This window comes from Dendroctonus ponderosae, unplaced genomic scaffold (assembly GCF_020466585.1).
Source record: "Dendroctonus ponderosae isolate FM_Combo_2020 unplaced genomic scaffold, Dpon_F_20191213v2 Dpon_F_20191213_7, whole genome shotgun sequence".
Lineage (NCBI taxonomy): Eukaryota > Metazoa > Arthropoda > Insecta > Coleoptera > Curculionidae > Dendroctonus > Dendroctonus ponderosae.
Genome location: NW_026018916.1, coordinates 8181476 through 8207091, shown reverse-complemented (window position 1 = coordinate 8207091; position 25616 = coordinate 8181476). Strand labels below are relative to the sequence as shown.

The window sequence follows — 25616 nt, the reverse complement described above, 5'->3', positions numbered from 1 at the left end:
CGCTAATAAAACATTTGAGGTCGTACCCAATAAACCAACAAAAAATGAACGCCGGCAAACAACACCTTCTGAAAAATGAAAAAACTACACCAACCGATCAAAAATGTAATTTTTAAATGTATAAACAAGCGTAAAGGTTCCCTATGTGAATGATCGTAAAACTTTTTTATGACAAAGCAACGTGTCTGCTTTTTATTAAACATTAAATTCCCGAAGTCAGTGAGCAGAATCTTTTCATTCTAAGGAAAGTTGGATCTTATATAGCATTCAAAGGGCTAGACGATAACAGTAAAAACCAACAGCGACATAAAGTAGAGCAATTTTCCCATATAAAGTGACAAAGCCGTCTGAAACTAACGCGGAACGTGTTTATTTTTCCAGCTCCTTACGGCATCTTTGCAAGAAGCTGTGTGGCAATGGCAAAGGACGCAAAGAGCACGTTCCAGATTATCGATGATGAAGGATGTCCAGTCGATCCAAGCATTTTTCCAGCATTCACTCCAGATGGAAATGCGCTTCAGTCAGTTTATGAGGCTTTCCGATTTACGGAATCGTATGGAGTCATATTCCAGTGCAATGTGAAATACTGTCTAGGACCATGTGAACCAGTAAGCGAATTTATACTTATGGGTTTCTAATAACTGTGGGTCAATTGAATCAAAAAACGTAAACGATTACTTATTAAAAGTATACCATAGATGATGAAAAATTGTATGAGAAAAGACATACATGGTGCTTATGATTTATTGAATATTCTGCAAAAAGCCACCAAGTTGCTTCCTGGTCCACTTCAGCTCGGGAATAGTAGGAGAAAAAATAGATTACCATACTGTTTCAAAAACACCAAAGGTGCTTATTGAATTACGACAGCAAATAGACAAAAAAATTTCAAGTCGAACATGTTTTTTTTGACAACAAAATTTTATTGTGAAAATTTGTTTGATCGTGTACTTTCTTAAGTTTTTTGAAAAATTTTCAAAATATAAAGTAAATATTTATAGAACAGCCACAGAATGACCACATGTATTTTTTTCTGCGTTGAATAAGCATCCTGTATACGAACTTTAGAAGAAATATTTAGTTTTGAAATCCGTTTTGAATAACGTGCTTTGATTTAATTGCTTTGTCGAACACTCTGTACATAAACGTTATTTTCATTATGTGCCCCAGAAATAGACGCTACGGCGCTATAGTTAATGTCGCAAATTGTGGAATATTGTTCGTTGCGGAAAAACATTCAATTTGAAACCGATATTTACGAAGCTAATAAAAGTCGGGATTCTAGCCAAATTTTATGAAACATTCACAGTCTTTAGAGTCACGTCTCATCTGCGGATGGTAAAAATTTCAAACTGCTAATTGCTTTAGTTGGGAAAACTTTTTTTTCAAGCAAAGAGCGCAGTTGCGTGAAAACATTAATTTTGAGACCGATATTTAACAAGCTAGCAAAAGTCAGGATTTCGGCTAATTTTTATGAAACTTTCACAATTTTTAGAGTCAAATTTCATCTAAAGAAGGTGATAATTTAAAACTGTACTACTTGCTTTAATTGTAAAAATTCAATTTTTTTATAGCGCAGTTGTGTAAAGAGATTCATTTTAAGACCGATATTTACCAAGCTGGGGAAGCTAAGGATTCGGCATCTTTAAAGTCAAAGTTCAGATTTGCAAAATTTCAAATAGCAGAGGTTTCCATTTTCAAATATAGTACAAATTAAAATTTTCTACTTCTTTAAATTGGAAGAGGCGAATTCTTATAGAAAAAAGAGCAGATTATGTCCATTATGAGATCGATATTAAATAATTTTGACTCTCATCTGCTAAGCAAAAAAAATAGATTTAGGACGATTTCTATGATATTTTTACCACCCTCAGAGCTAAGTTCCACCTAAGGCTGCTAAAACTGCTGCTTGCGTTAAATTAGAAAAATCGAATTTTTAAAGGAGCAAGACGAATTGCGTTAAAACATCCATTTGGAGACCAACATTTATCAAGCCGGTAAAACGCCGGATTCGGGGCGATTTTCGAGTGGTATTCTCAAAATAGCAAAAATTTTAAATTGCTACTTGCATCTCGATTGCTACTCAATCACAAACTTAAAATAACTTTGTAAAATTTATTTCCAAAGCAAAAGTATGGTTCACAACAGAGACACTTGCTTTGCATTTTTATTGTCCGTATAAAAACCGCCCGATGTACAAACCGTCACTACCTGATTTACAATCAAATGATATACCTAACTGTAAATTTATTCTACTGAAATAACGTTTGCAAATCCAGGCTCTGCCATATCGTTCTTGAAAGAACAATATGAGACTAAAAGCTATCTACTTGGCAAGCATGAGCAAAGTAAGGACAACATGCAATAAATATGCAAAACTTACCGAATGCTGTATTAAATATCAGAAATTAAATAAAAAGTCATCATTGTGTGGCCATTCAGTTATGATAATTAATTTTCCAATTTCAGTTTTTTTTGAAACTCAAGAATTTAAGCATGAAAAATCTGGATCTAACATTGAACCCAACAAATAATGATTAATCTCAGAGAAGATGTCCAAAGAAATAATAGTCATAAGTACCTACACATGTTAAGATAAAGTCGAAAATATATAAATTATTTTTCTTTAGGCTGTTTGTGAATGGGGACGTGATTCGATAGAATCATGGGGAAGAAAGAAGAGAAGCGTCCAAAATCAAACCGATGAAGAGAAGGAGGAAGACATGACTTTAAGCCAGGAGATTCTCGTATTGGACTTGGGTGATGAAAAACAATCAGAGTTCCTTAAGAGCGACCCAGCCAATGCAGACTATGGAAAAGGTAATTTTATGATATATTTTCAATTAAGTGCATTATTGCAACAATATCCTTCACTGGACTTAATTTCCTGTTTTTCTCCTAGACAAAACTGTGACCATTATCGAACCATGTCCGACAAAAACATCAGTTTTGGCTTTGGGAGTAACCTGCGCCCTATTGGTTCTGTTGTACATCTCAACGCTCTTCTGCTACTATATGAAGAAATGGCTGAACCCCGGTAAACACTTGGCTTAAAGTAAGTGTATGAACACTAGTGGTGCTTTTCATGGAAAACGCCACCGCATTAGGAAAATGTAGTTATGGAAATACCTTTTGGTATTGCACTCGGTACCTTTTGCAATTAAGCCCTAATACTGAAGCAATACTTGAATTAGGTTTATTGTTTTACGCGTATAATAGTTTCAATGAGTTTATAAAATAAATTTGGGGGTTGTGAAATGTAAATATTTAAGTTTACGGAACAAGCAGAAACATCGAAATCAATTAATAAAATGACCCCAAAATTTATTTTTCAAATAAACCAGCAATTCTAGCCGTGTCTGGGTGAAAATCCATTAAAAATTTAAATTAATGTTTGCAATACCATTCAAAACACGAGCTATTATTCCTGAAATAATTAGAATGTTAAGGCTTCTTATTATATTTCACAACATTTCTTGTCTCATAACATTTTCAGCAAAGCTAATTTTTTAAAGAAATGTTGTGGACTACTTTACCCACGATAAAAGCAGTAAAGCAGCATTGAAGACAACTAGAAATATGTACGGTATTTTTATGAGAATCCTTAGAGACTTTTTACGTATTGATATCTCTGAAAGACTCTCAAATATTGATAGCAACTGTTTACTTAACGTATCACGTTTTTACTTCGGGCACTGGTGGAGGTCTTGGTGGTGGTATACTGTGATCTTTGAAAATTATGCAAACATTTTTTACCGCTGCAGATTTGCAAAAATACAATTTTGCCTGATCTCTCGTAAGTTAGAAGGTAGTTTGCTTACTAAAGTCCAAGTTATTTCCAAATGTACCCTCTAACTTGCCACAAATTACTTTTTGATTTATCGATAAGAAAAATTTGTCGCGGTAAAAAAATACATTTGCTTTGTGGTCTTCTTGATATTACGAATAAATTAAGTTATTTATAAATATTATTTATTATATTGTGTCAATTATAAGTATTACTCAGCTGCATTAATATATAAGCTTAGAGGTAGAATGTATATAAATACTTTAACATCAATAACGCGGAATAGTAGTAATTCATTAAAATAATTAAATGTAGCTCCAATTTTATACTTTCCTATGTAATAAGAAAGAATAATAATAAAACGTATAACAAAATATGCTTTTAACTTCTTTATTCCATTATTTCCTACAATGTGCATGAGGAGAAACAAGCGGTCAATGAAACGTGAGTAGATTTTGAAATGCCGTCTTAATTAAACTGTCTTGCGGTCAAATACAAAAACAACGTTTTTGTACAAACAATGTAAAATTAATTTAATTTATAGCCACTTGACAACATTTATAACAAAATAGAACTAACTCCAAATATATTCCCTTAATTGATAAATTCATAGTCTTCCATCATACTTAGCTTCTGTTGAGTCAATACTGCTAAATCCACCATAGTTTCCGGCAAAAGAAGTTCATGGACGGAATATTTCAGTGATTCTTCATAGGCGAATATGATGCTGGTATCAAAGAGCATCATGTAATTTTGAGCGAGAGCTAAAATACTATTTCTCACTCTTGCCATTGCTTCTCGAATGTCTTTTGGAATCACCTGAAGAATGAGTTCCGGTCGAATAACCGTTGCCACATTAATGATAGAACTTACTTCTTCAAGATTTTGAATAAAACCTCCTTCATCGCCTTCCACATTATTTGATGTGGGGCTAATCCAAATATAGCCGTTGTTTCCCAAAATTAAACTCACACCAAATGGCAAAGTGCAGAAGTGTAATTTGCATTTTTTTACTAATGAGGGAAAAACCTTGATCAAAATTCCTTGCCCTAACTAAAAGCGCAACAAAAACATAAGAAAAGTGAAGGGAACGTATTCGTCTAATCCTACTTTGCCATATTTTAAACTCCTAGTGTGAAGCGATAGTGTTCCATCTGTAAAAACACTTTGAACTTCAGCACTAATTAAATCGCCTTCCTGCAAGTACTCTCTCATCATGTGTTGGTCTTCGGCTGACCTCCTCCTCTAAAATTTCAATGGGTATTTTGAGCTTATAAAATTCCTCAGAATAGTGTGGTTTATTCCTACCAATTCCCCTCCGGGCAAATTTACTGAAGACAGCAATAAAGCTGAATCAAGCCTTGAATTGGTGTCTACTTTCCATCTTTTTTGTTGCACTTCAAGTATACGACCTACTAACACTTCTCCGACTTGTCCATTGTAACGACTTTTTAATGGTCGCACTGATACAAGTTTATTTACTTGTTCTTTAACACCAGCTACGGAGGCTTTCAAATCGCCACCTTCTTCATAGGTCCCATGTCCCCTGAAAAGTGATTTTATGCATATACCTGGTTTCCAAATGTTACACAAATGAGTGTGTCGATAAATACACTTTAGGTAGCGCGTTGAAAATAAAAGCAATCAATATAAAAAGCTAGCTAATGGTTTTCAAAAATCGTCGTTCCAACTCCTGCGAATGAGGCAGGATCAAAAAGACTATCTTGTCTCATTAACAGCAGATTCGCATCTACGATAAATTGCACGTAACTTTTTTTAGAAAAGTGTAATTTCCATTTGTCGTGTAAATCGCTCTAATAAAAAAAATCTTAATTAATCTAGATTAATTTGTTGATTGATTAATTGTTTGCAGATTGTGCTTTGTACACTTTGTACCACTGAAATATTTAAAATCTCGCATTATGGAAGACAAATGCAAAAATGTTATTTACTGCGTAATTTCAGCAATAGACGTTATCTAACCGATTTGTTCTTTATATGCAGTGGTTACTACAGGACTTGTTTTTTAATATCTTTCAATTCTTTCAAGATATATAGATAAAACTCTCAAGATATAATCCATTTAATTTTATAAAAAGTCTAGAGCCTTGGGAACAACAAATCTGTCATAAGATTTTGATCAAATTTACTACGGTCTGAATTCATAATACGATAGTATAATTTAATTTAAGTTATTAATTTAATAAAAAAATTACTAAAAAAGGTAAAGGTTTAAAGGTAAAAAAAGGTTTATATCCGTAATTGTTGGACATGAATTTTGGTATGCAGCCGTTATAAATAAAATAGTGGAAAACAAAATTGAAGACTGAAACATACGCAAATGAAAATTATTAAAATTTATTTTTTATTTTATTTGAAACAAATAAAAGCGTATATTTTTAGCGAATGCAGTTTTAGAATTATATGTAAACAACGAGTGTTAGTCTGATCAAAAAGCAATACTGAAAGAAAATTACTAAATGGAAATCGTAAAAAAAGGAAATCCGTAAATGCAGTACTTTTTGGTGCATAGCCGTTATAAATAAAATAGTGAAAAACAAAATTGAAGACTGAACATGCGCAAAAGAAAATTTTTAAAATTTATTTTTGATTTTATTTGAAACAAAAAAGTGTATCTTGTTAGCGAATGCAGTTTTAGAATTATATGTAAACAACGAGTGTTACTCTGATCAAAAAGCAATACTGAAAGAAAATTACTAAATGAAAATCGTAAGAAAAAGTTTATATGCGTAAATGTACTACATTTTAGGATCACAACACAATCCAACAACAATCAACACAATCCTGTGTTGCAGATTTTTCCGTATTTGTCCCCGTTTCTGATTTATTTGTAAAATAATTAATTAACCATGCTATAAAATTTTGCAAGTATTAATTAGGACTAGATATTATTGAAACTGGGTCGTTTACTATAAATAATAAATATAAACAAAATGTTTCTTTCTTGTCTCTCTGTTATAGAAGTACTGCCTTCATGACCAGTTGAATACTTTATTTATTATGATTTTGAAAAAAAACCACAAAAGATATAGAGTAGAACTTAGAACCCCAATAACAAATGAGTAGGTATTAAAAAGATAAAACGATAATTTTAATGGTAACTCTTCCACATACCTTACGAAGTGTGTTTGAGCTGCTTTTATTACTTCTTCTCCTGGTGTGAATATCCGATGATACTTTTGAGTAGCAGCCAGGGGCCTCACTCTATTTGAAGCTGATGCACTGCGAATATGAATTTTCTGAGACATTTTCTAAGTTTTCGAGCACTTAAAGACTGTTTACTAAAAAGTTAGGTTAATGTTCATTATTTACTTCACGTGATTTTTAACAAATGACACGTGATATATCACACATCTCACAGAACCAGAAACAAACAAATTAGAGATGTAATATGTCAAGATATAAATAAATAAATTTTTATTTTCGGTTATTGCACTCAAAATTACTGTGATACTCTCTAAAAGCAAAACAGAAATGTTTGTTTTAAAAAATCAATTATCTGCTTGTTGTTACACAGGTAAGTAAATTAAAAATAAACCCATTTGCAGTTTCTAAGTTGTGTCGTAGGGCTCCAGAAAAGGTACTGCACTAAAGCAGTTGAGCATATAGTAAAGGGCATTTGTGAACTGAACCCCAAAAAGCCCCTGGGCCAGCCTGCGCCTCATACACATGGTCATTTGTTAGGTGAAAATGAAGTAACCCCTTTAATCAAAAAGGAAGAATATCAATGTAGAAGGCAGAAATTAGTCGAGGCAATTGTTGGACATGCAAGGAAAAACAACGCTCAAGCTCAAAACCATATGGTAAGAAAGATCTTTTGGTTTTATCGGTAGAAACCTCTGTAGTAGTCAGCCTGCTGTGCTCAAGATTTTTAAATTTAATAGTTTTCTTGCTGAGAACCCACCGTTTTTATACCTACTTGTATTCCGGACTTTGATGATAATTCTGACTATTGCTTCAATTAACAAAGTTCTATAAATTGATAATGTCTGTCTCTACGAATATGTGACTACCATTGAATTCTAATTTATCTATTTATTATCTATATAACCATAAATAGAAGATGAAATGCAATTCAATTTTCTAGTATTTGAGGCAAAAATGTTTCTTCTCACAAGGTGAGATACAACACTAGTCAGTCAGGTTTACTTAAAAAATATGAATATAATTACATTTAAAAAATGGCTTTTTAAAACAATACGTTGAGTGTAACCACAAGTTAAAAAATATGGCAAATAGGCAACAAGTACTTATTGCAAGTCATCTTAATGCGGGTTCTTTTAAATAGCGACTTTAAACCTCCGCCAACAAGTCCAAAGATTTATCATGCGTGAAAAATGCTCTTTCTAGCCAGAAACCAAACCGATCATAGAAATTGAATGAACCAATTTTTCCCGTCTTTTAAAGAGGATTTTTTCTAATAGAAAAAAATTGGGACTATTCTAGAAACTTAGCATTTGTTGCCAGATGTTTCACATTATTAACAAAATCCTTTTTCCCAAGAATGCATGCTTAATACTTTCTGAGATTCAGACGACGATCTTTCTTAGTTCATCGCCTGGTACATGTTCATTTTGGTGTCTGAGTTGGCCCTTTATAAGCAAGGAAACCCCAAATTGCAAAATTCATATGGTCAAAGCCTAAACATTTCAGATTGTGATACCATCCACCTCTAAGCAATATATGTCTGACAAAATACCGTACGTTTTTCGGCAAAATAGCGAGTTTATTTATCTAACTGGATGTCAAGAACCAGATACTTGTGCAGTCATTACGACAGGAAACAACTCGTGGTAAAATGACTGGTTAAAGTAGATTTGAACTCGCATATTAAGGTTTGGATGCATATTTCAGTGATCACAAAACAACGCTATTTACAAGAGATAAAGATGATCATGCCGAATTGTGGGACGGGCCCAGAACCCATCCGGAAGATGCCGTTGGATTTTTCGGTGTAGATAACAGCTTACCAATGAGTGATCTACCGAAATTCTTGAATTCGTGTAGAAAATCAATTGGAAATATTAGCTTATGGTCAGTGTGATTTATTTAAAAGGCCTAATTAATCTATTTACCATTCAACTATAGGTATGATTTCGAAAGTGCGCCCCATAAGGAAATCCACAGAATAGTATGCGATTACCTAAAAGACTCTTGTAATAAAGCGTTCGACTCGCCTCGAAGTTTTATTCACAAGTTGCGGTTGTATAAAAGTGCAGCTGAAATTGCGTTAATGCAAAGGTCTTGCGATATAGCTTCCAAAGCTATTGTTGAAACTATACGCTATTCTAGACCGGGTGTAGGTATGTTAAAAGCTCTATGTGTGTTTTTTATCAATAATAGTAGAATCAAATCGCGGAAAACGCTGACGAACTATATTTTCAGGCGAAAACCAATTATTTGCCAAGGTTGATTTTGAATGCAGGATCAGAGGGGCGGAATTCTTAGCATATCCTCCTGTGGTAGCTGGAGGCAATAGAGCGACTACCATACATTATATCAACAACAATCAGTTGGTATATGGAAACGAAATGGTCCTTATGGATGCTGGTAGACAATTCATTTGTACCTTATCAATAAACTAGTGCTTAAGTCATTTATTTCTAGGCTGCGAATACCATGGCTATGCTAGTGATATCACTAGGACGTGGCCAGTGAATGGAAAATTTACAGGGCCTCAAAGGGAAATTTATGAAATTGTCCTGGATGTACAAAAAGAGCTAATTGAGCTGTGCCACAAATTGCCTACTTTAGATGCTCTATTTGAATGCATGTGTTTGTTGCTTGGAAAACGGTTACAAAGTGCTGGTCTTTTAGGCATACAACCATCTAACAATTACCTAATGAAGGTAAATAAGAAAATGAAAATATTGCGAGGGTGTATCAAATATAAACGGTACAATTTTTTTAAATTTTTACAAAAACATACCGGTTTTGTGAAATTGTAACTTGTAATCTTCGTTTCACAAATTTCTCCATATATTTTTCAAGCTTTTTACATGCTGACATTATTATTGTGTCGATCGCGTAGAGAAATCGACGTGAAAAGCTCCTTCCGGATAAAAAAAACTGCCTTGATCTGTCCGGCAGGCAACAGTTTTGGTCTTCACCGGGGGCTGGTGACTGATCTTTTTCTATTCAACTTTTAACTTGTTTCTCTAGCTTCGACCGAAAAATGCCTCAACTCAACCTCAAATAGATACTCCTTTTTTTCTTACAACAAACGCAGAAATTATCTGGCAGATACTTTGCGAAATCCGAAGTCGTCTGCCACGATCTGTTGGGCAGTTATTTAGCTAACGTTGAGTTTATCTGCAACATTCAAGAAATTTCTAGGCGGTCAAGCTGGCCTAGAGCACCAATAGTGACTAATTATCTAAATTGTCTGCTTATTATTTTTCATCCTCTGGAAAACTATTTGTGCCACGCAAAGACACTGTCTAATAGATTGACTAAAAACTTGTAATTATTCGTTGCTGCACGGAGACATCCACTGATTTTTAGCTGATAGTCTCTTGGCCGAGAGAAAATACTCAGCGGGCCTGGCAAAATCAATCCCATTTATGCTTGATATACTCTCGTAGTAGTTAAAAGTGGATTTTGATTTATAAAACTACAATTTTATAATTAAATTAGGCAGCTTATCAGTTATGTCCTCACCATGTATCACATTACTTGGGAATGGATGTTCATGACACTCCGACGATTAGTAGAAATATTAAATTAGAACCTGGAATGGTGATCACTGTGGAACCAGGTAAGCAACTTCAAAATCCGCCGATTTCATAGATTGAGAAGGTTAATTTTAAACAGGCATTTACGTTAACGAAAAATCGTGCCTTCCAAAAGAATATCGTGGAATTGGGGTGAGAATAGAAGACGACATTTTGATAACCGTAAACGGCCCAGTAGTGTTAAGTAGAAAATGTCCCAAAGAAGTGGACGAGATCGAGCAAATTGTCTGCGAAGAAATGTCCAGAAGCTGATAAGATGTAAATATAATAATAAGTTGAACTAGAAGTTTCCACCTCTGTGCAAAGGCCCTAAGTTTGTTAGAATGTTGAAGTTCTGTGTGGCATTGTTCTCTAATACTACATAATGGTTATTTTTTAATGTTGTGTGTTTTGAATGTAATGGAGTAGAAAAATATTAAACTTTAATATAATCAAATTGCTCCATCTTTTCATTCAATTTTTTAATTAACAAATACATACTCTAGTTCTATTTAATTATAAGGTAACTTGAAACATTGCAGGTACTTTAACATTTTTCAAATGTTTTTATAAATAGAAAATTACACGTTGGCACTTTCAGAAATAATATATCTACCATTCTAGTTTGGGACTTTTGATTGGTTCTCCACCTGGGTACACTCCAGATAGACATGCGGTGCAATGACCAACTTTAGCCGTACTTTTTGTCTTAATATCTGATCTCACAGCCTTTACCAATCCTTCGAGACTAAGGTATTCCAAACTATCTGCACCTTTAAATAAAATATAAACTACTCATGCTAGGTTTTGCGACATACAATGTTTTTACTGATTATTATTATTTCATGGATCAATTTTCTTGTTCTATTTTATGCTATAGGAGTTAATTGTTTTTATATTTTCAAATGCTGTTACAACCGTTTTTTCTTCATTTTTGTAAATGTCTATACAAAAAGAAAAATGTTTACTTTTTTGAAATAGTAGTGCTCATGTCTGGCATATTTTACGAAACACTGAAACTACTTACCCACGTGTTTAGCTAGTTCTCGCGAATTCATTTTATTCGCTATCAGTTCTTCTCTGGTTGGTATATTAATTCCCATATAACATGGATATTGCAAAGGTGGACTGGCAATTCGAATATGGACCTAAACATTCGATTTAGTTACAACAGTGTATTTTATATAGTGTCGCTTTTATGTATAGAAACGAATTATTTCCTAAACTAAGAAATCCTAAAGAAAAATCGTCCAACATTACATGTTTAAATTTAACCGTTCCGACATCAAGTGTTAAAATTATTTTTGCTGTAATTAGAATTAAATTTTGAGCAAACAGGAATGGTCAAAGGAAAATAGACAAGATTCATAAACAAGACACTTTTATTAATTCCCAGGATTGAATTGTAATTTTATTTTTAAAAGTGGCCAAGATGCGCGCGGTTTAGGAAATAATTCACCGTTTCTATTATTGCATTTAAATGGTTATAGACGCTCACCTCTATAGCTCCAGCATTTTTCAACAGCTTAATAATAGGGCCAATAGTGTTGCCTCTGACAATTGAGTCATCTACCAGAACGATTCTTTTGCCTTTTACCATGCCAGCTAATGCTCCGAATTTTTTGGCTACCAGAAGTTTGCGCAACCGATTGCTTGGCTGAATAAATGAACGGCCAACGTATCTGTTCTTGCATAGAACTTCCGCGAAGGATATACCACTCTAAGATCAAGGTAACAGGTTTAATGTGGATTTTTCAGCTTCAATTGATTGGGAATGTCTATAGGCCACACTTCCGAATTTATTTTCTTTTGCCTGTGAGAAAACGTTCTAAGGTGCGCTTACCTGTCGGGAAAAGCCATGAGCAGCTGCATTTCCTGACTCGGGAACAGCGCTTACTACATCAGCCTCGACGGGATGTTCAATAGCTAACTGCTTACCGCTTTGCAGTCTCACTGCGTACACCATTTGACCCTCAAAAATCGAATCAGTTCTGGCGAAATAGACGTATTCAAAGATGCAAAAGGCCTGAAAATATAAGTGTTAATTTTTATTTTCTAGAAGTCTTTGTATATTTCTTTACCTGAGCTTTGTTCTCAGGCCTGTGGACGATATCTATAGATCTAATTCCATGACGAGTCATTTCAATGATTTCTCCCGGGTACACTTCTCTCACGTACTGAGCACCGATTGAAAGAAATCCACAAGACTCTGAGGAGACAACCCAGCCATCCGCGTCTCTTTGTTCATCACAGTCACCGGATATTGCTGGAAAAAGCGACGGTAGAATTTTATATTCTCCCAGAAAGCAACTGGTTGCTTACGTTCGTTGAACGGTAGAATTTTTCCCAGACACAAAGGCCGATTTCCGTATGGATCGCGGATTGCGTATATTTTGTGTCGCAACATTATAACCAAGGAGTAGCTTAAAGGGGCCAGCTGCATAAAGTGTCGAATTCTGGCCGGCCAATCTGGTTCTCCTGTAGGCTCGCCTTCTGGAGGATTAAGGCAAAGGGCTTGAGTTATAAGTTCGCTGTCTGAGTGAGTGGATAAACCAACACCGTGCTCTAATACCTAAATGAAGAAAAATAAATTGAAATTGTAGGGGAAAACTTTCAAGAATGTGGCACGCACTTGTCTTCGTAGGCTATCACAGTTCACCAATTCCCCGTTATGTGCTACGGCTAAAGGCCCATGAGCTGTATGTACTACGAAGGGTTGGCAGTTCACTTCTTCTGAAGCAGCCGATGTTGAGTAGCGAGTATGTCCAATACCCACGCTGCCTTTCAGCTTCCTTATTGATTCGTCAGTGAAAATGTTGCTGACCATGCCCATTCCTTTAACCACGTTGAAGTTTTCTGATTGCCTGCCTTCGGTAGTTACTATACCAGCAGACTCTTGTCCTCTAAGCAAACCGTTAAGATATCATACATGATGAAATATTTACAGTTTTTTCGTGAAATTGCTGGCATATTAATTATAATACCTGTGTTGCAGGGCGACAAGACCCCAAGTGATAATTTGCGAAATTTCTAGATGTGTTGGCCATTCTCCAGTTCCAATAGCTCCAAACACGCCACATTCGTGCGTAAGTCCAGACAACGTTTCTCCTCTTTTTATCCTCTTCATAAGCCCTACTGAACCTTCCGATACATCGTATGTGACTGCGCTGGTAGTAGGAGCTAGTCTTTGCTCAATGGTGTCCATCTCAGTGGAGTTATGATGGATTTTTTACAATTTAAAACCAGCGCTGGTGAGATCTTCTAATAGCAAATGGACGAAGTGAATTTTAAATAATTTAAATACCGTTCGAAAAAACTTTAAACATTCTTTGCACGATTTGTTCATGTATTTAATTCAAATGCTTACCTGTTGTATCACTTTTATATGCCTAGAACGCAACTTTTAAGTAGGTAGTATACCTAAAGTATAGACAACAAAATTATTTACGTGTTGGATTTCTAAAAATTTTCCACGCACAGTGGGGGATCTGCTTGTCAATCCGCTTTCAAATAAATAATCCGCGCTGCAATTAATTCCCAGTTTATAGGGACCAAACGTTTGCATAAGAGATATTTATTGTTGAAATTTATTAACGATTCCTTGATAACCCCCTACGATGTTTTTCCACTGAGAAACCAAAGCGATTTCGAAATGATCTGTTGAATTTTCATCATGAGCGTATAATGGAGCGTTTCACAATGATATTAACTTTTTCGTATCACACTATTGGTTGTGAATCGTTTAGTTTTGTTACCTATGACCTCACGATTGTTGTTCATGCAGCCCGCTTTTTCAATTAACGAAAAATGTCATTCGATTTTAATTAAAATATAATGTAAGTATGCATTTTCTTAAATTTTTGTTAGTAAAATTTTAGGATAAAAACATTTAGACCCTTAGAGAGGAGCAAACCGGAGCTGCTTAATAGCACTGATCATAAATTCTGCAAATTTTAGCCAAATCTACAAATCCAAAGCCAAAGTTCAGCTAACAACTTTGTAGTCATCAGTGCATCAACCCACTTATTAAATTCCTCACATCCAAACGAAAATAGCTAGAGTTCGGTTCACAAAAATTTTCAAACTCAAGTGGTTATCAAAACTTTGTCGCTTCCATTCAGAACAGCTTTTTTTTAAGAATTTAGACTAGTTGAATTCCTAAATTATCAGGCTAAGTGGATTTTGGCAATTTTTTAAATTCAATAACCACTTTTTACTTCAAAAATGTTGGTGTCCGACCCAAACAATTTAGGGATTTGAATTTCTTTACCAAAAAGGACGATATCTAGTGCTTTAAATGCCGCAAATTGGAAATAAATCAATCGACAGCGTAAATTTTGCCAATTTTTTAGACTCAGATGGTCAGTTATTTTGCGCAAATAAAAACCAAATTTCGAAAATTCTTTGTGCGTCACGAAAAAATCGGACCATTATTACTACTTTAAATGCTGCAAACTAGGAAAATCGATTTGCAACGTAGATTTTGATAAATTTTTAAGTCCAGCAGAGCTTTTTTGGTCACAACAGGGGCAACAGTAACGGCTTGAAATTGGGCGAATTACAGCTTATTTGATTTACCAGAGATTAAATTAGAATATTTTTTTAATACGCCTAGCAACTTGCATAAAAAATTTTTGTATGCACATACAAGAACAAAATTTAAACACGGAAACAATATTAATGTATTTTCAAAACAATAAGCCTCTAATTGATTTTACGCTTCTTTATTGCTATTGTTTTTGATTATTAATACTCATCTTATTATTACTTAATTTCTTTAAATTTGTTTAAGGGTCTTACGACGTATTCTAACGGCTCTTGCGAGCCAAAAGGTCACATGCACCCATTTCAGTACAAACTACAGTACCTGAAAAGCACGTAATTTGAATTTTACTGTAAATTGGCTGAATGTTTTGTTGTAATTAGTTTTTATAAATAATTCTTATACGTGAAATCTATTTGATTTAATAAAAAAATAGTTTTGTATGAAAGATTTGTTTCTATCTATTGTTTCTCTTTAATTTTAAACTGCATCAACGCAATGGTGTGCACTTCTTTTTTTTTAACTTAAATTGTTCGGTTTGAGCATAATCTGTATACAAGTTAAAACTTACGACGAAATCATCTTGAAATTGTTTCTGAAGACAAAGTCATATCAACCAGCAGATCTATTAATTGAACAAATCCTCGAAATGCAGCAAAGTCATTATTTTAATAATTTATAAGTACGTAGATAAAACTCGCTTGTGATTATGATTTTGTGCAACGCAAAAAAATAATCAATGATTAACCAGAAAAATTCAGGATTGTCTCAGAATTACTTTTGATGCATACAGAGTGTTCACTTTTAAATTTCGTAATTGCCATTTATTCATCAATGCATTGTTGGAGTCCATTAATTGGATAATAACAGTAATTAATTACCAGTACACAAAAAATATTTTTCTGTTGTTTGTTATATGTAGATACCATTTTTGGATTGGATCAATTATTCGTGTTTTTTTACTAGGAAGATAACAAAGCAAAATATGTTTTGTAATTATACATATGTAATAAATACAAGGCTAAAATCCTTCCACTAGTTCAGCTTTCCCCTTGATGACTATGAAAATGGACCAGATCTTTTGAAGTTCGTTGCATGATTTATATCTTAAAATATCCTTTTAAAGACGTTGTTGTTGATCTATGTTGATATAAATAGCCACGAAAACCATAGCAAACTACAATAACTTGTTATCGAAATTACATTGAAATTGTAGTAATATTGTGACTGAATTATTGAAAAACTTTTATATAAATTAATGAAAAACAGTTGGCAAATATATTGATGCAAAATAAGTTAAGGCAACAAAACAATTATGGTCCAACTTGGTCATGCTATTTTCAACGTTTTATCATAAATTTGACAAAATAATAAAATTAAGAAATATGTTATTCTATTTATTTGTGTCCAAGTATCCAAAGTAAAACTTGTTATTTACAAGATCATGCTAATAAGATGCTCGCGCATGCGAAACGTATAAAAATTAACAAGATAATTGTTAATTTTTCAGTACCGAGTACTGATCAGCTTGTGTTAGGATATCAGAAAGAGAGTTAACCTAATTTTATTATAAGTCTGAGCTTTTTGGAGCTTTTTGACTTGAAAATGGCCGATAGTAAGTTAGGTAAGTTACTTAATTATTTTTATTATTAATTGCTTTAAAAGTTATGTTACGTTATGTTATATTATGTTAAAAATCGGAAAAGAAATCTGAAATATAAAAAGTACCTAGTAAGGTACTGGCGCATGGTAACTGGTACCAACTAGTGATGGGAAAATTGGAACTATTCGATTCGCGTTTCATATTTTTGTAATTTGATACTGGTTTTAACTTTAATCAAATATTTATTCATATACCGAGTGTTCCATAATGATGTTTAAAGGTGTTATTCTTTTAAGGAAAAATAGTGTAGTTTGCATTGTAACCTAATGTTTTATAAAAAAGGGACTTACATTTATTGAACAAACGCGGTTATAAACATTTTATAATTATTTATTTATTTTTTTACAAACCCAATTTTTATCTTTAGAAGTGGCGTGCATACGCACATTGGCTTTACAAGGTTTACAGGTTGTACTGATCCGGATTTGGTTTACAAAAAGCTTTTGTCTCGTAACAATTATAATTTTTCTTCGTTTGGTGTGAAAGATGAAGGTTCTTCGACCAATTTTTTCTAAGCTGCGTCGTTTTGAAGCAAAAAATCTTGCACAATTAATAGTTTAGTCATACAAATGAAACACCAATTTACTGATTGGTATCTACGTGTAATGAAATTTTTTATTAAATTCGTCACCGGAATGCTGCGGTTTACAGGAAAACAACCCTATTTACTTATTTCATTTCAAATAGTAAATTTCAAATTACTCCTTATTCCTTTGTTCATTCTGCCTACATTTTCAACACTCTGTTTTTTCCAAACGGAACAATTTTAGACCGTAATTATTGGCATTTGATTAAAGCACACTCTGTATATTAAGCTATAGTTATTATTTTGGAATCGAAATATAACAGCTAGATCTGGGTAGTTGTTTATTGCATTCTGTTAACAGTATAGCTATACCTATATTAAATTTGATTAAATCAGTCTAATTAGTATTTCGACTATGAAATCTGAAATATTAGTAATATCTTGATTATTCTTAGTGCTAGTTTGAATTCGTAATTCTCCGCCTACTTGTGATATGACAAAAATATCGCATTTAATAAAAGAAATTAATGGATTTTGAAATTCTTAATCAAGTTAAACAATTACCAATATCGGAGTACACGAACGACCTGAACTTAAATAAAAGCCATAAAGGCGCAAAGGCTTGAAATATTAGCGGACTGAAATCGAAATATATTCGATATAAGAATAATTCACCCTTTAAGCGAACCTTAAAATTGAGTCTTTTGTGTAAGAGAATTATTAATTATCACTTAAATTTAATTGAGTAACACAGATTAATAGAAGTATAATTATCGACATTTGTGTAAATTTATCATTTATCATCTACTAGTATCATCGTAGTATCATTACAGAACAAACGTTGTGGTTCCAAGTTGGAATCTTAATTTTAAGTCCTATTTTAATAATTTTGGAACTATTGCGAAATGCTCCCGAAAATTGTTCACGGATTTATTAGCAGAATTTCGACATTGTAGTTGGCGATTGCAAGATCGGAAAACTGATAATTGAAGGAAAAACTAAACAAGTCTATGAATTGCCTTCCGATCCAGGAAATTGCCTTCTGCTTAGCAAAGATAGAATAACAGCTGGCGATGGAGTCAAAGCGCACGACTTAAAAGGAAAAGCAGTAGTTTCGAATAAAACCACCTGTAAAGTGTTTGAAATTTTAAACTCAGTGGGTTAGTAGTTGCACTTAAGTAAATGAAGACACAGATGTAACACTCAAAGTGCTCATTTCCAGGAGTTCCAACATCGTTTGTTAAAGCTGTCTCAGATTCAGCGTTTATATCTAAAAAATGTGAAATGATACCCATCGAATGGGTGACGAGACGCTTGGCGACCGGTTCCTTCCTGAAGAGACATCCTGGAGTAAAGGAAGGCTATAGATTTGCTCCAATAAAGCGCGAAACATTTTTCAAAGATGATGCAAATCATGATCCGCAATGGTCAGATGAGCAAATTATCAGCGCCGAATTCAAATTTAATGGCCTATTGATCGGTAAGTTAATGATTACTAATATACATATGTATATTATAAGGTAAGATTAACAGTTTGTCTTTTTTTCCACAGGTGAAAAGGAAGTCGACTACATGTCGAGGCTCTCAATTTTAGTGTTCGAAATATTGGAGAAAGTATGGCAAACGAGGAATTGTGCCTTAATCGATATGAAAATCGAATTTGGAGTAGATAGCAATGGTAAGTCAAAATGTTACGATAATTTACATTTGTTGAAAGTTTAAAATTATTTGGTTATCGCGGATGAATATTTTTGAAAATCTATATTTAAGTCGGTAAATACAAGCCATTTTGGAAATGTTTGCATTATTAAAATTATACAAAACTGCCGTCCAATATAATACAAGTACAAACATTATATTGTTTAAAAAATGTTTTGTTTTCAATTTTTCATCCAATATATTTGTTAGTGTATTTACGTATTTAAAAAAAACACAAGAAACAATTTAATAAAAATAACTCTTTACCCTGTCTGGGAAAAAATATCGATATATTTTATGACCGATAACTGTATATTTTCTCGATCACGATAAGTAAGCTTATTTTCGCTGTCATGAGCTGTGATCATGAGAAGATCTCGCACTGTACTGTAAACATTTGTTTGGGTTACTCAGTCTTCAATTTGCATCAGTATGTATTGTGTATTTTATGAACATGTACTTTATGAAACTAAATGTATACATTTTTATTCGCAAATTATAAAGATTATCAAAAACTCCCAGAGTTAATTGTTTCTCTATATCTAGGAGAATAAAGCCCCGCGTGGGAAAATGGCAAATAGTTGCAACAATGCGATTAGAGCTAAAATTTAGTAATTTTGTAAGTACTAGGGGTTGTACTTTTGAATTTTTCTGATAAAGGTGGCGTCCTGTTAATTTCGTGAAGCAGTTGGATATGGATTACTAGTATTAAAAATAAGATATTTCAGATCTGCACCCTTCTAGAAGATTGAAAAAATGATTATAAGAAATATTTGCAAACATTTCCCCAAATGTTCCGATTTTAACAAAAGTTGGCTTTTTCAAATTCCAAAACGTATTTCTGCGATGCTCACGTGCGCAACTTTTCCATAATTTAACCGATTTTTTTAGTTAATATTCTTCAGTTTCGGGTTGTAATCGAAACATTGACATTTTTAGTGTATAACGAACATAAACTGTCCAAAAAACTAAACACGTTAAGGTTTACTTTAAACCTATTTTATTTTATTTAAAATTATATTGATTGATCAAATCTGTTGTTAGAAAAGGTAAGTAAAGTTTAAAGAAAAACCGCATCGAATAATCAGTACACCAGAATTAAGTACAAGATTTATTTATAAACATTTTCGTATACCATTTTCCAGTTCCTGTGAATGTTCGTCGGATTTACAGATAATTTAAAAATATTGCATATTATTTTCAGATGTATAGTATAGTGGTTTTCCAGTTATATCAATCTTCTAATTCATTTTTTTACTAACAGGAATTGAGAAATGTGTTTAAAATTAACAATAATCGCAAATCCATAAAAAAATTACCATGAAATGTTTCCTATTGCAAACAAATCTTGCATTAGGGTATCAGAATGTGGCAACTCTGACCTTACAGTCAACGTTGCAGCAGCTTTCCTTATCTCGACCCCCCGTTATGCATTAATTATGATAAACTTTCATTGTTTTCGTCACTTATCGGTACATTTGGTTCATGCAATTACAAGAGAATTTGTTTATCTGGCCCAATATTTTATCCGTTAATGACTATTTTAATTCTTTCTATACCCATGCATGTGATTTTATTTCCATTTTATACAGGATGTATCTTTAATGTATATACTTTCCTGAGTGTGTTTCAATTCCAAATCAAAATGTATTCCTGGGTTTCAGTCATTTATTGTCTATTTATCAATCAAAATACGTTTCGGTGTATTTTTCCACTATCATCAGTTTTTATGTGTAGCGTTGTTGCTACTAGTGCCAAGACTTCACACTACACATAAAAACTGATGATGGTGGAAAAATACACCGAAACGTATTTTGATTGATAAATAGAGACAATAAATGACTGAAACCCAGGAATGAATGTATCTTTAATGTAGGATAAAAATGGTACTATTTTTTATGCAATTTTTTGCTTCTATAGGAGATATAATTGTTGCTGATGTTATCGACTCCGATAGTTGGAGATTATGGCCCTCAGGTGACAAGAGATTAATGGTAGACAAGCAAGTGTACCGCAATTTAGCGACTGTAACTGATAAAGATTTGGATACAGTGAAGCGAAATTTCGAATGGGTCGCTGATCAGCTCGACCATTTGTTGCCACCAAGGTAATTTTTTAAGTAAGTTTCTAGATGAGTTATTGTCCTCTAAACCCGAAAAATATTTCAGTGATCATCTGGTAGTAATACTAATGGGAAGTTCGAGCGATAAAGACCACTGTAACAAAATACGAAAGTATTGTGAAGAATTAGGGCTTGATGTTGAAATCAGAGTGTCTTCTGCTCACAAAACGACTGAAACCACTTTAAGAATTATCAGTCATTACGAGTCTTTGAATATAAAGATTGTATTCATTGCGGTGGCAGGCAGGTCTAATGGGCTCGGACCAGTGATCTCCGGCAATACTGACTTTCCCGTACGTATTCAGTCAATGTTTAACGTAACTTCTGAGGCTTAAGTTTCAATATAAATTAATAGTAACGGTAATTTACAAAACAATAGATCTCTACTTTCTAAATAACGCATTGTGCATATTTCAATCTATCTGTCTGTTGCAGGTTATTAATTGTCCCCCTTTAACAAAAGAAGATATAGACCGAGACATATGGTCGAGTCTCAACGTCCCAAGTGGACTTGGTTGTTCTACTGTGGTTTATCCTGAAACCGCAGCTTTAGCAGCTGCTCAAAGCATTGCTTTATCGAATTACTTGGTTTGGTCTAGATTGAGAGTTCGACGCTTAAATAACCACAAAACGTTGCCCCGAGCTGATGAAGAAATGAGAAACAGTAACTGAATTATTTAAAAAACGGTTCACTTAAGTATATATGGCTAAGATTCAATAAACTAATCAGTTTTGTTATTAAAATGATCGTCTATTTTTGAGGTTTTGATTGAAACTCAATATCTCAGAAGCAGACAGTTTTGTATTTTGCAAGTTTTCAGCAATAAAATCTAAGAAAAATACATATTCTGTACTTAAATGTAGAATAGCAAATAATCCTTAATTAAAAAACGAAACAGTATAAAGTTCTGATACGATAAATGAAATCGGTATTAATTTCACTTCAACAAAATCTTAAACTGAACTGAAAACAGGACAATCTGCGTCATTGCATTTTCGTAAAACTGGCTTAAAAATATTGATTAAAATAGATTTTAGGATGAATGTATCTTACATTTTGTAACCACGATTATCTAGTTAATCATGAATGTTTGTACCAATCCTGTTACAGATGTACAAAACATAAAGGTAGCTTCTAAAAATCTAATTTTCCTTAGTACTTATTACCAAATGTTTCTTTAAAAAGCTTGGGTGTCTAAGTAATACTTCATATTTTTGCGTAGGAAAACGGTCTTTCATAGATCAAAGAAATTATGGCCTGAAATGAGCTTAAGATCTATCTTTATTAATGTTACTTTTCATTTCTTCTTCTGTTGTCTTAACGCCTGTCTCGTGAGTCGCTTCTTCGGTCTCGGGAATCAGACCTACGATCACGGGACCTGGAGCGAGATCTCGATCTCCTGGGTGAACGCGACCTATAAATCGAAGACAATTAATAATATCTATAAGCTGGCCATATTTTCTGGTGGATCTTGGGCAATCCTATAGAGTACCTACTAAAAGCAATGTTTGTTTGAGACTTTTGTTGAAACTTAAAAGTTGCGCAGTTTTATCTTTGATTTCTTTATGAAGTTGACCATGAGATTTTAAATATTTTTGCTAGATATACGCCTTTTTACAGTTATTCCTACCATATAAGTATACCTATATTAAGTTTAGAAAACAAATAGAATACTGTGTTCATTTTTTGAAAACAGACATCACCCACGACATTATAAATTTAGTTTAGAGTTAACGAGACTGAAGATGTAAATGCACACAAATCAAGATGGGACATTTAGCAAGCTAAATACCTAAAGTAATTCAATTCAATGAGCAGTGTTTTACATCAGTGCAGAGCGGACCAATTGGCTAAATGTTTCACTGTAGCTAAAACATTAACCCAAAATAGCCCCGCAGTTTTATTAAAAACAGCGGGTGTTTTCTTTTAATGATCCTTGTGACGCAAAATGCTACTCATTAAACTAACTGGAAAATTGTTCACTGCTGAAATGTACAAAATTACAGTCTATTAAATATAGCCCACCAGACTTTTGCTGAGTAGTAGAGTGGTTGAAAGCAGAAATTTAAAGTTGAAATTTCAATGGTGAGAAGTAGTGCCTAACCCATGTAGCGCTGCCACGTTGATAGAAGGAGATGTGCAGCGCTCTCAGCCCGAGAAATTAGGAGGCGCAGCAATGCCAGCTGGGGACATTGTGGCTGCATTTTCAAAAAAATACTGGCTGCGATGCCTTAGGTATTGGTTTATGAGGGATTTTCACGCGATGTTTATTAGAGATGATGTTGTAGTTGTGTTGTATTCAGAGAAGTCCTTGGGTAAGACGGTAGGGGGGTGATGTGTAGTCTCAAGGAGGGATGAGTTGGTGGTAGAACAGCGCCATTTCTGAAGGCACCCTGTAACGCCCACAAACCTATTTACCTTGCTTCCTTTCTATTCACTGCATTAGAGAAGTTTATTCATAAACTCGAATCAGAGCAAATAAATCGGTGTATAATAATCAACACGTACAGTTGAAGACACAAAAGTAGGCGACTATTGAAGACGATTTCGGCAAATCAAGCTTTCTGAAATATATGTAAATATTCGGAAATAATTAATAAATAACGGAAAATGTGTTTATGTCAATTCATTTCTACTTATATTGTTCGGTTCTTTTACCCGTAGATAAATAAGAGTACGTACATCATGTATGAATTTTTCAGTTTGAAAGTTAATTTTCTATATAAAATAATCACTGATTAGTATGTTTTCTAATTGATCCTGTAAATATGTAGGTGCACAGCAAAATATATAAATATCCCTTGTGCAATAGTAAATATTGTGTGTATAGCGACACATTTTTCAGCTTCCCATTAGATGAAACACGGCGGAAAATTTGATTCAGTCATTTGAATTGTGTTTGTATATAGTGTGATTAAATACTTAACTTCTCTACTACTCTATTTAATATTCTACTTTTATGTGTCGTCGACTGTGCATGCAGACAAATATTAGAAACATTTTCTCCAACGTTCATGAATAAACTTTAATAAAAGGTTGAAAACAAAAAAGAAACATTTCAATGTGAAATACGAAAAAGTTGGCCTATTCTTTGGAATAAAAAACAAGATGGCAATTGGTTTCGACACAAAAAGACACTCACCTGTCCCTTGAAGAGTATCGCCTCCTACCACCTCCACCTCCACCACCTCGGCGCGATCGTCCGCTTGACATTTCTACGCGTATCCTTGAGCCGCAGCATCGACTGAAATAGATAGAAAACATCGGTAAATAAACAGTTAAACAATTAAAATAATTATTCTTCTTTATATGCTATATACTGTATAGCATCCTGTATAGTATACAAACTCCTTAATGCCCTACTGTAAGCGCTGGCCCAGCCTGAACCGAGCCAGTATGGCTGTTTTTGACTAATGAGCCAACTACGAGCTCCCTGCAAACTTGTCTTATACGTCTGGCAGTAAAACACGAGTTTACGACGAACTTTTCCTGGTCCCGTGCATTATATAACTATGTGGCAATTGTAATTTGCATGGCATCTGCAATTTGGCCAAAACAATAAAACCATTTTTTAATGTGATACAATATTATACATGTTTGTAATGAGACGACAGGCGTATGAACTGTTTAAAAATTATACAGGATGCTTCATTGAGAAGTTATCGACTTTAGTTTCGAAGTAAACTTTGTCATGTTCTTTTGCTTCATCCAAAACCATCAAACTCGTGATGTGTACATCAACTGCAAACTGTGATCTGTACAGTTCATGTACAAATGACGAGTTTTCAAAAATTTATCTTGAAAAACACCACAAACGGAAGTGATTAGATTCATTATCGATCAAAAGGACGGGATCAGAAGGATCAGAAGGATAATGAATCTAATTACTTTGCGTGGTAGCTTCTTACGTTCCATCCAGCCCTCGGACTGCGTCTTCCGCATCTCTGGGATCTTCATATTCCACAAAGGCAAAACCGGGTGGATTTCGGGCAACCCACACATTCCTCAAAGGTCCATATTTGCTAAACGCACTTTCAATCTCGTGCTTGCTAGCTGATGAGCCCAAGTTTCCCACATACACTTTACACGACAAATCCCATTCACGAAAACGAGACATTTTTCAAGGAATTATAGCTGCAAAGTACATTACAAAAAATGGATGAACATTTGTGGCTTCTAATGCTAATTATATGCACTAATTTCATTGATTTTGCCCAACCACGCCATTTCTTTGAAGGTTAATTAAACGGAATACGCCCGAAAGTGATTAAATTGAACTCTAATTACTAATTTGGTGCCTACTGCATGCATGTGTTGAATTCGCCTATTGCATCAAATAAAATTTCAACTTACCTTTCCGCTAAATTTATAAAGAAAAAGATTTTAGAATGGAAAATATTTCCTTACTCTTTTCAATTGTTCCTGTCAAAAGGCTTGGCTTTGGCTTTCAGTGTTGCCAAGCCAAGAATTTCGAAAGCTGTAGGATAGATAGGCATATGCGTAGTTTTATTTTTAAAATTTTTGAAGTGGTTTTTACCTTAA

At 33.8% G+C, this 25616-nt stretch overlaps 6 protein-coding genes and 1 long non-coding RNA gene across 8 annotated transcripts in view; 4 read left to right on the top strand and 3 right to left on the bottom strand.

Moving 5' to 3' along the window:
• Positions 1 to 4161, top strand: part of LOC109546150 — an 87707-nt gene extending 83546 nt beyond the window's left edge. Inside the window, exons 12-14 of the mRNA XM_019916989.2 lie at positions 382 to 608; positions 2631 to 2820; positions 2903 to 4161. Of these exons, the coding sequence (XP_019772548.2) occupies positions 382 to 608; positions 2631 to 2820; positions 2903 to 3054 (569 nt within the window). The 3' untranslated portion in view covers positions 3055 to 4161. The remainder of the gene's footprint in view (positions 1 to 381; positions 609 to 2630; positions 2821 to 2902) is intronic.
• On the bottom strand, positions 4162 to 7183 carry LOC109546156 (exosome complex component RRP4). Its single transcript, XM_019916995.2, has 5 exons — positions 6923 to 7183; positions 5096 to 5333; positions 4898 to 5032; positions 4661 to 4840; positions 4162 to 4606 (listed from the first exon to the last, which is right to left on the bottom strand). The coding sequence occupies exons 1-5, from the start codon at positions 7054 to 7056 to the stop codon at positions 4382 to 4384; spliced, it is 912 nt and encodes a 303-aa protein (XP_019772554.1). The 5' UTR covers positions 7057 to 7183; the 3' UTR covers positions 4162 to 4381.
• Positions 7184 to 7236: 53 nt separating this feature from the next.
• Positions 7237 to 11145, top strand: LOC109546153 (xaa-Pro aminopeptidase 3). The gene is made up of 9 exons (XM_019916991.2): positions 7237 to 7325; positions 7376 to 7611; positions 8462 to 8601; positions 8663 to 8842; positions 8897 to 9111; positions 9194 to 9358; positions 9416 to 9657; positions 10445 to 10565; positions 10622 to 11145. Exons 1-9 carry the CDS (start codon positions 7283 to 7285, stop codon positions 10792 to 10794), a joined length of 1515 nt encoding a protein of 504 aa, XP_019772550.1. The 5' UTR covers positions 7237 to 7282; the 3' UTR covers positions 10795 to 11145.
• On the bottom strand, positions 10989 to 14068 carry LOC109546152 (amidophosphoribosyltransferase). Its single transcript, XM_019916990.2, has 9 exons — positions 13889 to 14068; positions 13506 to 13782; positions 13154 to 13424; positions 12844 to 13093; positions 12603 to 12787; positions 12365 to 12547; positions 12020 to 12241; positions 11549 to 11669; positions 10989 to 11294 (listed from the first exon to the last, which is right to left on the bottom strand). The coding sequence occupies exons 2-9, from the start codon at positions 13724 to 13726 to the stop codon at positions 11134 to 11136; spliced, it is 1614 nt and encodes a 537-aa protein (XP_019772549.1). The 5' UTR covers positions 13727 to 13782; positions 13889 to 14068; the 3' UTR covers positions 10989 to 11133.
• Positions 14069 to 14148: 80 nt separating this feature from the next.
• Positions 14149 to 16378, top strand: LOC125505139. The gene is made up of 2 exons (XR_007281944.1): positions 14149 to 14357; positions 15314 to 16378. It is a non-coding gene; the product is annotated as an uncharacterized LOC125505139 (long non-coding RNA).
• A 196-nt stretch (positions 16379 to 16574) lies between these two features.
• Positions 16575 to 21915, top strand: LOC109546155 (bifunctional phosphoribosylaminoimidazole carboxylase/phosphoribosylaminoimidazole succinocarboxamide synthetase). Its single transcript, XM_019916994.2, has 7 exons — positions 16575 to 16688; positions 18210 to 18413; positions 18476 to 18733; positions 18806 to 18931; positions 20872 to 21058; positions 21120 to 21366; positions 21509 to 21915. The coding sequence occupies exons 1-7, from the start codon at positions 16670 to 16672 to the stop codon at positions 21743 to 21745; spliced, it is 1278 nt and encodes a 425-aa protein (XP_019772553.2). The 5' UTR covers positions 16575 to 16669; the 3' UTR covers positions 21746 to 21915.
• On the bottom strand, positions 21858 to 25540 carry LOC109546158 (RNA-binding protein 1). Of its 2 annotated transcripts, XR_002172739.2 has the most exons (5): positions 25428 to 25540; positions 24983 to 25208; positions 24217 to 24318; positions 23100 to 23467; positions 21858 to 22488 (listed from the first exon to the last, which is right to left on the bottom strand). XR_002172739.2 is itself a non-coding variant. In XM_019916997.2 (4 exons), exons 2-4 carry the CDS (start codon positions 25189 to 25191, stop codon positions 22392 to 22394), a joined length of 408 nt encoding a protein of 135 aa, XP_019772556.1. In that variant the 5' UTR covers positions 25192 to 25208; positions 25428 to 25538; the 3' UTR covers positions 21858 to 22391. The 2 variants fall into 2 exon arrangements, 1 of the variants encoding a protein (XP_019772556.1); XM_019916997.2 differs by lacking the exon at positions 23100 to 23467 and having other exon boundaries at positions 25428 to 25538.
• Between the last annotated feature and the right edge of the window lie 76 nt (positions 25541 to 25616).

Excerpts from the sequence above, each read along its gene's own strand:
- LOC109546153 (XM_019916991.2), top strand. The coding sequence starts at position 7,283 with ATGTTTGTTTTAAAAAATCAATTATCTGCTTGTTGTTACACAG. Across the intron at positions 9,112-9,193 it reads CTATTCTAGACCGGGTGTAG|GCGAAAACCAATTATTTGCC; the intron begins GTATGTTAAAAG and ends CTATATTTTCAG. Across the intron at positions 10,566-10,621 it reads GGTGATCACTGTGGAACCAG|GCATTTACGTTAACGAAAAA; the intron begins GTAAGCAACTTC and ends AATTTTAAACAG.
- LOC109546156 (XM_019916995.2), bottom strand. The coding sequence starts at position 7,056 with ATGTCTCAGAAAATTCATATTCGCAGTGCATCAGCTTCAAATAGAGTG. Across the intron at positions 5,334-6,922 it reads GCTCAAACACACTTCGTAAG|GGGACATGGGACCTATGAAG; the intron begins GTATGTGGAAGA and ends ATCACTTTTCAG. Across the intron at positions 4,607-4,660 it reads TTATTCAAAATCTTGAAGAA|GTGATTCCAAAAGACATTCG; the intron begins GTAAGTTCTATC and ends CTCATTCTTCAG.
- LOC109546155 (XM_019916994.2), top strand. Across the intron at positions 18,734-18,805 it reads ATTTAATGGCCTATTGATCG|GTGAAAAGGAAGTCGACTAC; the intron begins GTAAGTTAATGA and ends TTTTTTCCACAG. Across the intron at positions 21,059-21,119 it reads GACCATTTGTTGCCACCAAG|TGATCATCTGGTAGTAATAC; the intron begins GTAATTTTTTAA and ends AAAATATTTCAG.
- LOC109546152 (XM_019916990.2), bottom strand. The coding sequence starts at position 13,726 with ATGGACACCATTGAGCAAAGACTAGCTCCTACTACCAGCGCAGTCACA. Across the intron at positions 11,670-12,019 it reads AAAATGCTGGAGCTATAGAG|GTCCATATTCGAATTGCCAG; the intron begins GTGAGCGTCTAT and ends TCGAATGTTTAG. Across the intron at positions 11,295-11,548 it reads AGAACTAGCTAAACACGTGG|GTGCAGATAGTTTGGAATAC; the intron begins GTAAGTAGTTTC and ends TTTTATTTAAAG.
- LOC109546158 (XM_019916997.2), bottom strand. The coding sequence starts at position 25,191 with ATGTCTCGTTTTCGTGAATGGGATTTGTCGTGTAAAGTGTATGTGGGA. Across the intron at positions 24,319-24,982 it reads GTCCGAGGGCTGGATGGAAC|TCGATGCTGCGGCTCAAGGA; the intron begins GTAAGAAGCTAC and ends TATCTATTTCAG. Across the intron at positions 22,489-24,216 it reads CGATACTCTTCAAGGGACAG|GTCGCGTTCACCCAGGAGAT; the intron begins GTGAGTGTCTTT and ends TTCGATTTATAG.